The 12021-nt window shown below is 38.1% G+C and overlaps 1 protein-coding gene across 5 annotated transcripts in view; it reads left to right on the top strand.

Moving 5' to 3' along the window:
• LOC134817235 (kinesin-like protein KIF28P) overlaps positions 1-12021 on the top strand; it is a 159961-nt gene that overhangs the window by 125879 nt on the left and 22061 nt on the right. For all 5 annotated transcript variants that reach the window (XM_063826370.1, XM_063826373.1, XM_063826371.1 and 2 more), the window contains exon 23: positions 7176-7255. In XM_063826370.1, the coding sequence (XP_063682440.1) occupies positions 7176-7255 (80 nt within the window). The remainder of the gene's footprint in view (positions 1-7175; positions 7256-12021) is intronic.

Raw genomic sequence — 12021 nt, 5'->3', positions numbered from 1 at the left:
ACCTTTGACCGGTGATAATTTCGGCTAGGAACAATATTTTTCCATGGGACCAAAAGCAGCTGATAGATATCACTCCCCTCTATCAGAAACAACTATAAACTCGATTTCGAGAGAATTTTGATGAAGACCCCCCCCCCCCCCCCCCCCCCCCCGGCCCCCTTAAACCACTCCAAAATTACAAGTGTGTACATTATTATATCGCCAACTCAAGAGAGGAATATTTGTGCGAGATCAGAAGTTAACCTAGATAGAGATCCGAGTCTGGTGGATATTAACAAATCCCGGTGGAATTGAAATATAAGAAAAACCCTCTTCAAGTTCAATATTAATTGTAGCTCAAAAAACTGTTTGAACGATTCTTAGGTTTGGTTTTACAAAAGTTTTGATTGAACGAAAATTTCATTTCCAAATTTAATGGATTTGATTTCTAGTTGGCGCATAAAGCTTCTATGAAATCAACATATTCGCCATAATACTGTCGACAAAGTCTCGGGATCCTCCGACTGAATAGCAAATATAATGTTATGTTTTTAAGTTGTCTCGGATCCTGTGGTCTGCTGGATTAAAATCCAAGAACAACATAAAACAGATTGCAACAGCAAAGCCAGTTCTCAATCGTAGACTGCTGCGATCAGATAAATTTAGAAATCAGGTCTCACTTAACGCATTAATGCATTGTGGCCAGACACGATAGACACACCTGCCGTCAAAACTGAGGGGGGGGGGCGTCATCGCCATTAGGTATTTTTTGGAATAAAAAACTGTCATTTTCTTCGCCATCGATGGCGAAAATGGCAAAACAATCTGAATCATGTTTATAGTTATAACGAAATGTTTGCCAATTCGCCATAAAAATGAGGATAAAACATAATGAAAACTCGAACCTTGAAGAAAAAGGCGGCGATGACACCCCCACTCTAAACTTTAAAGTCTATATCTTTTATCTGCCTGATATAAAGCACACTTTGATCCATGTCGGATGTTTGGTGACGATACTAGGATTTCTAGGCTAATTGAGGACTTGTTGGCGAGTTTATATAGTATACAACATAAGTAATACTTATTGTATAGTTTACCATAAGTTGCTAATTTGAGGTACGTAATAATAGTCATTCGAATAAATTCGACTTGACATAAAAAAAGGGACAGCTGACTCCACTATGCACAAAAATAAATAATGATAAAAATCTACAATATGATATATGATATAAAATATATAGATGTAAATATAAATACGTTTTTATATGATATGATACTTAATATAAATAATAATCATTCTTATAATAAATTCGACTAGACGTAAAGAACGGGCCAGCTGGCTCATCTCCGCTATACTATACAATAAATAAAAAGGGCGACAAACAATTCCAGTAGAAGGCGGTGACAAGTTATTACCACGCCAATGAACCCTTGTAAGATGGCACAGTTACGCTTGAGAGTTGAGATAATATCAGCAAAATTACGGATTCTCTCGAAATGAGGAGATTACTGATATCATAATTAATATTTATCGTCTGCTTATGGCTCCGAGAGTAAGTGGCCATTCATTGGGATATCTGCCGTTGCTTAGTTTTATAGGCGATATTGCTTAAAGTTACATTTTCGTTGTTAAATCTTCTCATGCCGTTATAACGGCATGAGAGGATTTAATCAAAAGTCTTTATCAAAATCGTCTCAGTCTTTAAAAGATATTAACGGCATACTAAGAGATGGATATGTGGAGGTACTTTTATCTTTTTATCTACTGTTACGTGACCGAATATGGTGCATATAATTTACAAATGGGTAATTACGAGTACTATTTCTACTAATACCCCTTAACTGCACCACGTACGTCGTACAACTTTTATTGCGCAATATGTAACATCAAAGTATGTAAGAAATGAAATAATCAAGTAATTCCCGCTTTATTGACTATGATTTTAATTTTTATATCTTTCCTCGACCCCACTATATTACAGGTATTAAATAATAAAATATAGTAAGTGTTAATATATCGTTTTAATACTTTCAAAACTAGTATATAACAAATAATTCGAGGAAGTAATGTAACAGAGTCGATATATTTGTATGTTGCCATGGGGTGGCAACTGGCAAGTCCACATTCATTGCAGCCCGCTAGTTTTACTGCCTAGTGCCTAGGAACCGACCGGATATCCGGCTGAATCTGGATCCGGCCGGATATCCGGCTTTAATATCCGGTTCCGGCTCCGGTCCGGTTTCAGAAAATTTTGCCGCATTTTTGCCGGATATTTCTTCAAAAAAATGTATTTCTAAAATGTATATTTTTCTTCCCTTTTTAATTCGAATCTTTTAAAAAATCAAAAATGTTTCGACTTGTTTCGAGCTTGTGTTGCAAAGGGGAGGCCTGCCTTCCGAGATCGCATTACCAGGGGGAAGCCTCGAGTCCCCCCCCCCCCCCCCCTGTGCCCTGAATCGGGTACTACTAGTACTGTGTCGCTTAATTGGAACTAACCAGTGATTAAGTGTGCCTGCATGCTAAAAAGGTACAGTTGTGTCGTGAATCGGGAACTATTGTGCTTTGATACTCAGGCCTGCATGACAAAAAGGGAACAACTGTGTTTCACACGCGCAATCGCGCTCAAGGGGTCTGGTAGGATATGCCAATTGCATGTCATTCTAGATAATAACTTGTCCACTCTTGTTACATCTTGTCTGCTCTCGTAATTCGTTGCTACGTACTGCTTGTAGATCATCGACTCCAAAACCTATGTAGTATAGAGGAGAACCGAACCTTATTACGAAAAGTAGCTCTAGTAATGCTCTTTATCACATTTTATTATTACTAGCAGGAACCCGTCTAACCCTAAAATGGTGTCAAGACTCAAGAGACTAAAACAATTATTACCTATTTAATTCGCGTTTTTGACACCACTTGGGGTACCAAATTTTGGGCTCTAAAACTCCTATTTCTTGGCCGATTTTTTATTTTTTCATGCTGATTTGGAGGCCATTAAAGCATTTGACCCAGTCAAAAAAGTTTCAGTTGTATATCTTTTACGGTTTTTGCAGAAATTCGCGTTAAAGTTGATGCCGTGGTGTCAGTAAAATGGCACAGATAAATATATATATATCGTCTCGCTTTATATATAGTAAGATGATCCAGTTTTGGCTCCGAGTTTTGGGAAACACTGGCAACGGTCCACTCTACCCAATTATGGGTTTTGGTAAAATATATAATAATATGCTATGAACATGCAAGTTTAATTACTCATAATTAATGCACGTGCGACGAGCGGGCTACAGACATAACTTTTAATTGCTTATTACTTTATTATTATAGTTATAGAGAGATAAAAACAATGCATGTGCAAAGCGAGCATGTGTTGCAGACCTCTACGATCTGAAAGGGTCAATCAACAGTTATCACTGTAATCACTGCCTAGTGCCTAACTCAAGCTGTGGTGTGTGGGCAACTGTTCTTAACTCTTTAAGATCTTAAACCCTTGGGAAATTCATTCGCCAATAATAAATTATTTGTAGGCCGTGAATGAATGGGAAAAGCGAGCGAGCGATGTTAGTCCGCTAATTAACAATAAAAGTGATTATACTTATAAATAATAATCTCAATAAATCTGTGTGTGTGTGTGTACTGTGTGTGGGAAATCTACAGTTAAATTCTACTGAAGGATCACATCATTATTTATACGTCACTAATTGGTGACATGATCTGATCACCCGAGGGACTCCTAATAATTGGGGGTCCCCTAAGTCGTGCAGCCCAATAGCGCTCAAGGGGTCTGACCGACAACTAGGAACCTCTCATTTCGGCCTCCCACAGGTATCACATCACATGGCCCAATCAGTGACGTATCATTTGTGATGTGATCCATATTATAACCATCCTAACAGCCGGACAACCAAGAACCTGGGTAGGGTTCACATGTCAGTTTAGTAAGTAGCTGTGTATTATGAAGTATATTAAGAAGTGTTTGAGCTCTCGGTATGTGTTCACATTACGGACGTGAGCCGGGTCCGAACGATGTGAGCCGGGTCCGAAAGGGGCTGGTTTTCGTATCCAAGGATGTGAGCCGAGCATGCAATGGGAGTGATACGAGACATAAAATCACAAGTGCGGGAGTTGATCAGCTGTTAATATACAACCGCACTTCTGGTATATATACTGAAACGTGAACATGAAGAGTATCGGTTTCAATTCAACATGCCTGCTTTCTCCAAATTCATCGAAGGACAGAGAGGATCTCAACAGCTGGTGGACAGAAAAGGATTAGAAGGAAAACTTCCAATGACCAGTTGTTCCAGATCTGTTCCAAATACTCGGATTGCTCTAGCAAGGTTGACTATCTGTTTGAGATTGGCAAATACTTTGGCCATGAGATTGATATTGAGTAATGTATTCTGTATGTAATTATTATGTTGGGTTTGAACTATCATTATCTTGAAAAAAATCTTTGTCTTAATTAATGAGTGCAGAAATATATACAGCACAGCTGTGAAATCGGTGGACACCTGAAAGTTTAAAGTATCTCCAGAGGTTCCTAGTTGTCGGGGATATGTCATGATTGGTTCCTAGTTGTCAGAGCTGATTGGATTTCCCAAGCTTGCATGTTAATTAGTTAACTAGGTAAAATTGAAAGGTTCCTAGTTGTCCGTCAGCCGACAGGATATGCCAATTGCATATCATTTCTGATAATAACTTGTCTACTCTTGTTACTACTTGTTTACTCTGGTTACAACGTACTGCTTGTTGATTTGATATTTGACCTATGTGAATGTCTACTGCTAGGCCTAAACAGGAAATATCATCGGTGTGGTTGTATTAAATTGCTCTTAGGAATGCAAAACTTATCGTGTAATTACAAACTATGGCTTAGTAGAATTAATATCATAGTTGATAATGACAAAAGCACAATAATAAGGATTAATTTAAATTTTCCGGCAAGTTCCGGCAGCCTTATTATTGCCCTTCCTAACAACCGGTTCCGGTCCGGCAAAATCCGGCTAACCGGATAATAGATTGATATCCGGCAAAATCCGGTCCGGCAGCCAAAAGCCTATTCCGGTCGGTTCCTACTAGTGCCTATCGATATATCATTTAATATATAATATATTTATCTCAATCAAGGGTCGACCGAGTCCTCGACCTCGGCCTCAGTTTTACCGAGGAATAGCGATTTTCCTCGGCCTCGGTCAGGAGCACAATTCTTCGGTTTGCCTCGGCCTCGGTTAAAAATTAAGTTGCTATTCCTCGGCCTCGACGAAATGTTGAAGATTTTAAGGGTCGACCGAGTCCTAGGCCTCTTCCTCGGTTTTACCGAGGAATAGCGATTTTTCGGTTTGCCTCGGCCTCGGTTGTATCAAAGCAAAATTTCCTCGGCCTCGGTAGCAAATCCTGCCCTCGGTCGACCCTTGATCTCAATATAGCGAAACTATTTTGGTTAATACACTAGTAGCCGATACAACTGCGCCATGGTTACTGTAAGGGAAAGAAGCATCACAAAAAACAGAAGAAGACAGTCGACGTAGGGATTGGTACCCATTTATATTGTAGTGCACTGATTTGGATTGAAAGTTTTTTAGAGAATTCAGTTCATTGAAATACACATGAGAGTCAATCCAATCATTACCGGACTATACTATTTTTAATCGATTGTTCGCTCAAAAATATGTTTGTATGTAAATATGCGCAAAGTTCCAAGCGTTCGAGCAAAAGCACTATGAGGCATCCGCATGAGGCCCTCTAGAATAATTATCGGAGATTCGAACTCGACTGTCAATTTTAAATCGGTGCACCATACCTTGTACTGATTGAGACTAATTTAATTGAGATGTCGAACGTCCGAAATATTTTGTATAATTAAAGTCGTCGTTTTAATAGTTAAGATCGCAACTACAGAGGAGAAATAAATGTACATTCTGTTAGCTCCTTAGTCGAGTTAGCCTGTTAGTTGTTTTCCACTTATCTCATGCTGTTGAGCTATGTGAATATTATATAATCTTTAATGAGAGGAGGGAACTGATTGAGACAATTGATCACTACAAGTTGGTGCTTTGGTGTTTAGCCGCATTCACACTCAGTTGTTAGTAAGATCTAGATTGTATTATATACTACAAAGCGCTATATAAATATTGAACAAATAACACATTTGATATAATCACATAATATACGATAATCTAACTGCGTACAATTCGTTACACTATTAATTGAACGAGGCGCTGCCGAGTGCAAATTGATACAGAATGAAAAATCACATTTGCCTGGGATTCTGTTATCATCAAACATAATTTCTCCGCCAAAATGACAACGTAGCAAACAGAAATAAAGTGGATTATATTATAAAAAACCATCGCCACTTTGAGACGATGTCTGCGCAACCGGACACAAGACGTGCACGTGACTGCAATTCGGTATTAAAAAAGTCAATAACTTAATTGGGGCTGAAGGAAATATTATGCTCCTTGAACCTATTCAATTTGAGTATATTTTGAGCCGGAGAGGATTAATCTCGTTTTGACATTTTTTTAAACAAGTCATAATTTAACCTTGCATCTCGAGCACAAATAATCTTCCCTATCTGATTTCTAATTAATCCTGTTCCGCTTTATTACCTTTTAATCAGCCAACTACCATCTTTGTCCAGTTCAACCTCTGATAGTCTCCTTATCTATGAGGGCAACGTTAGATTAATCAGACATGCTACGACAGACAGAGAATTGTGGTGAATGAGTCACTGAAGAACACGAAAAAGGTTGCTGTAGAAGAAGCAGGAGTTACTAGTTCTAGTGATTGTCGCCCTACAGACCTAATGAATGAGCAGGGCTCCAGGTCCCTTGGCTCCCGATCTTGGCCATCTCTTTGAATACAACCAGCTACCTAAACGTAACTTCAACTACTGACCTTTGAATGAGGAGTACTACCTGATACCAGTGGAACTAATTTGATCCAAGATATCACGACAGGCCCTAAAATCAATCTAATCACAAAAACTTACAATTTGATACCAAAATCGATGTATATTTGTTTGAGATCAAAAACACCTACATGATATGTCACGTGTAATGCTATCTTTAAAATCATCTCGCTGGACTGCAAAAGTGTGTTACCAGGTGGAAACCAAACTTGTCAAAAGCTAGTCTAATTGTTATATTTAGCTTGTTGGTATTAATAGAACTAACAAAGTTGTATCATGCAGGTCGGACAGCCGCTTAGATTCTCCCTGAAGATCCCCTACGCTAGAGGCATACCAAAACGTTTTGAGAACGTGTTCTGCAGGTTTGTCATAACTTCACTATGAATACTTTGTACTTGTTCAACATACTAATTTATGTGCTAGGTTCTATTTTAAAATCAGTATGTGATTAAAAATCGAACATAAAGCGAGTTTTTAATAAAGCCTTCATTGATCACGCGATTCAACAAAATCCTCTGAGATCAAATAAGCAAATAATGCTTACAAATCAAGTCAAATAATGATTAAAGGGAACCTGCAATCTGCATCGTGTGTTTGATCAGATTTGTGAAGAATTAATGGGCAATTATATGGTACGTCACGGTTATCAAAGTTCAAACATTACAACATTTAAACCATAAATAAAACCCAGACAATGAACGTTTAAGCGATGTAACAGATTTGATATATTTTAATGATGCCACAGGGTGGTACAAGGCACCATTCATCGCAGTCCGATAGTCTTATGTTTAGCTTAACTTGTGATTAATCTTTGTTAGTTTCGCCGAACAAAGATTCATCACGGACAGAAAAAAGAAAATTAGAAATTATCGTACAGATATTCTCTATCTTCATTCAAAGATTTCTTCGTGTGTGATCGCACGTGTAAATTGTGTGATTGTTAAATGTACCAATATGTGGTGAGTTATTGAGGTTTGTTCTATGATAAACCAATAGATAATTGAGAAGTCTGGTCCGGTTCAGCTTGACACAAAAAATTATATAGTTCAGGCTAAAATATTTTATTCTGTTATGAGTCATCAAATCGATTTCTGTACGAGCAAAAGCCTTGCTGATTGGAGAAACATATGCTAGAAATTTTTTAAAGAAATTTCCTTAGAGAGCCCAAACGATGACACCGGGTTCCAAACATGCTACCACCATTAAAAAACCTTAACACTACACTCAGTAACAACAGACAGAAATACAGGGCTGCAGTGCACCTCATCACGGGACACCGCGGTCTGAACTAACACCTCCATACGATTTGTAACTCAAGCACCAGCGCCTGTTCACACTTTCTTGGACAGTCTCACACTTTCTTGGACATTGCCCAGCTATTGCACAAATAACTGCAATACTTTATTATTCCGTCTTCGACATTTTCGATAGCCAACATATCACTTGTCGCACCAACCGGGATTAAGATAATTTTACACAGAATACACAACATATTACTATTATATTTATTGTGAACTCTGCAACGCGTACCAAGCGTCTTATTGTGCCTTAGGAACTGTAACTGGACTGTAACTGGAACAAACCGGATTGACATAAAAAATAGAGCCTGAACTTTGTCAGGAAAATTAGAAAATTAGAGGGTCATCAATGATGACTCATCATGAAAGAGTTTGATATTAAGATTATGAATATATGTATATAAATCCACAAAATGGACTTCCGTCTAATAGTGGTAACGTTTCTGACGTCTAAAGTCGGTCTAATAGTGGTAACATTACTGAATACTGACGTCTAATAGAAATATAATGATTGCTGCTATTTAGTGACACAGACCACAGTAAAACAGCTCAGTAATTTTATTTTGGGCTAAACTTGTGGTAAATCTTTTGTTAATAAAACAACGAGGATTCCAACACTGAAAGAGACCTTTAACTTGTTAATGTTACGGGGATTCCGACCAATAATATAAATATGTACCGAAATCTTTAAGTTAATGTTCCGAAGAAGAAAAATGTAAGCTATAATTTCTCTGACGATCATAAACACGATAAAGAACCAGAAATTTTGGGAATAATGAATATTTGTCGGTTTCAAAGTTTATTAAATAGTCTTAAAAAGTAAGCCAAGATCAGGTCACATGATATTGATAATTGATAAGCTGATCGCAAATGCAGCCCGCTTTTGTCACATACCTTGCACATTGTGCTCTATTTACCATTCCTTTATGCAATAACCTGGGCAATAAAGAATATTATGCAGCTTATTAATTAAGTTAATTTTTCTGTTTTTTTCTAATAAGCCCTCCAGTAAAGTTGCAGCTTATCTGGTGGGCCGGATATTACTGAGTCAGCTAATACGGTTACAGATTTATTATTGCTCAGATATCTTATGATCGCTCTTGGACCCCCCATGATATTCAATATATGTTTAAAGCTGCAAGATGACATCCCTAGTCCTTAGCGAATCACTGTCATCCTCACCTTTTTTAAGGCCAGTGAGGTAACAAGAAATGCGGCTGCTTTTCTTTTGTGGATGGCCGCTCAATTTCCCGATCCGTGACGGCGTATTTTATCATATTCCATACAATATGATGTCATACCATATTCCATCCACAAAAGAAAAGCGGTCGCATTTTTTGTTTTAAGGGTGCAGGGGGGGTCTTTATGAAATTTCTCTCGAAATTGATCTTATATAGTTGTTTCTGATAGAGGGGAGTGATATCTATCTGCTGCTTTTGGTCCCATGAAAAAATGTTTTTCATAGCCGAAGTTATTGCTGGTCAAAGGTCAGCGCTCATGTGTAATTGTATTGCGCACCCTGAAACTCGAGTCTAACAAGAAATGCGGCCGCTTTTTTTGTGGATGGCCGCTCAATCTCCCGATCCGTGATGGCGTATTTTATCATATTCCATACAACCTGGAGATCCCAGTTTTAACTGTTTATAAGCATGCAGATATAGCGGAGTGACAGGCCGAGCGCCACCAAGTTAATATAATTCCATATTGAATTTGAAAATCGTGTATATATATGCTTATTGTTTATGCAACCTGACACCCGACAGTGACACGGATCTGTGCAAAATAGTAATAGTAACTCAAAATAATAATAGTATGCTATCAACTAGTGCCTAGTGGGATATGTACATTGTGAAATTAATAATGTACTTGGTCAGTTCAGCGCCGCGCGCCAACAATTATTTAATTCAGATTTGTGCGCAAAATAACTTTGCGCAGGTAGTCACGTGGGCGATAACAGTGTGCGATACGAGGGCAGGCACGCACGTACGGTCGCACGGTCGCAAAGCTACCATATCAAAAAAAAAACCTCGATCGCTAACCCTTGTCCTTGACTCTTTTGTGCCTTCGGCACTTTGAGTCATGGATCGGGAAAAAATCTATCTTCTACATTTTTTTAGCAATCACCTTGAAACTTTCAGGATATGTTCTAAGGACCATTTAAAAGATTCCATTCTAAATGGTTCTTAGAACATATCATTAAAAGATTCCATTCTAAATGGTTCTTAAAACATATCCCGAAAGTTTCAAGGTGATTGCTCAAAAAATGTAGGAGAAGATAGACTTTTAGACTCGATTTTCATTGCACGCGATTGAAAATCGCTCGCGCCATAGGTACAATTACACATGAGCGCTGACCTTTGACCAGCAATAACTTCGGCTTATAGGAACAATATTTTTCCATGGGACCTAAAGCAGCATATAGACATCACTCCCCTCTATCAGAAACAACTATAAAATCAATTTCGAGAGACCCCCCCCCCTGCCCTCTTAATTGTATTGTGTAGGTACGTGCTGTTTGGACACAGCATTTAAAAGCATTTAAAAGTAAAATGCCACCTCACTCCTACAAACCAAACCACAATACAGTTTGCACATTATCGCATAGGTGCTAAAAGCAGGGGCTAAAAGCATGAAATTGCAATGAAGATAAATTCACCAAAGGCGCTGAATAAAGAGGCTACAGCAATGCAACATTGTTCATACATAAACCATCCAAAAACAGGTTATATTAACTAATATCAAGGGGGCCGGGGGTGGGTCTTCATCAAAATTCTCTCGAAATCGACTTTATACAGGGTGGGCCAAAAGTCACTGGACATACGTTGGCCTTAATAGCTCCGCCGTGTTTTATATTTGAGAGCTGTTACTTTGCAGATAGCATTCTTTACCTTCTGGTTCTAAGATTTTGTCACCAAAATTTGAAAATTCAAGTATTTTAGACCAAGCCCATTCATTATTAAAACACCTATATTGTTCTCTCTGAAAATGCTGGACGCCTAATTTTTTTAGAGACGGTAGATCATCATACGTTCCATCTGATCAGCAAAAATTACGTGAAACGGATTTGAAATAAATGAGTTATCAAGCATTTAGTTTATCTTGTTAGGCAAAAGTGATTGGGTGATTATGTGACATGACACCTTAATTGGGCTACCCTAAAATTTCCCACTGTGTAAATCTGATATCACGTATGACGTACCCCATGCCATGCCATGCTTTAAGCGTGCTACCTGAGCCTTAGGAATTATTAGAGAATTCTGGCCACGTGTCAGGTCAGGCACCGTTTGATAATTTCATATTAAGACCCGCAAGTACGGACATCCCTTTGAAAATGTGCTATTTTGAAGAGGATATTATATTACTGTCACAGAGTATTAAAGCAACTGTTTTATTCCGCTTGTCCCTAATTTAAATTACCTAGTTAGCATATATCGCAGATTTTAAAAAAGCAACTAATATTTAGTTTTACAACTAGTATCATTGGAACAAAGCCCTAAAAGCATACGAAAGATAATAAATAATATAAGCCATAGAATAAGCTATTAACTTTGTCTCAAAAGGGCTTGTTTGGGCGGCGTGTGGGCGAGTTGAAATTAATCAAAGAGAATAAAATATTTACAATCACAATCCGTATAAATACAGGCCCCGCACATCACGTATCGCACATCACGTACCAAAGCACATCACGTACCAAAGCTTTTAGTTATAGTACGTGCGGGACCTGTATTTATACGCATTTTTATTGTAAATGTTTTATTCTCTCAGATTAATTCCAATTGGCCGACGCGCCATCTAAAAAACCCTTTTAATCCCATAGTTGATTAACGTAC

The sequence above is a fragment of the Bolinopsis microptera genome, chromosome 6, assembly GCF_026151205.1.
Source record: "Bolinopsis microptera isolate Bmic1 chromosome 6, MBARI_Bmic_1.0, whole genome shotgun sequence".
Lineage (NCBI taxonomy): Eukaryota > Metazoa > Ctenophora > Tentaculata > Lobata > Bolinopsidae > Bolinopsis > Bolinopsis microptera.
Note: the sequence above shows the minus strand (reverse complement) of the source record. Positions and strands in the feature narration are given on the sequence as shown.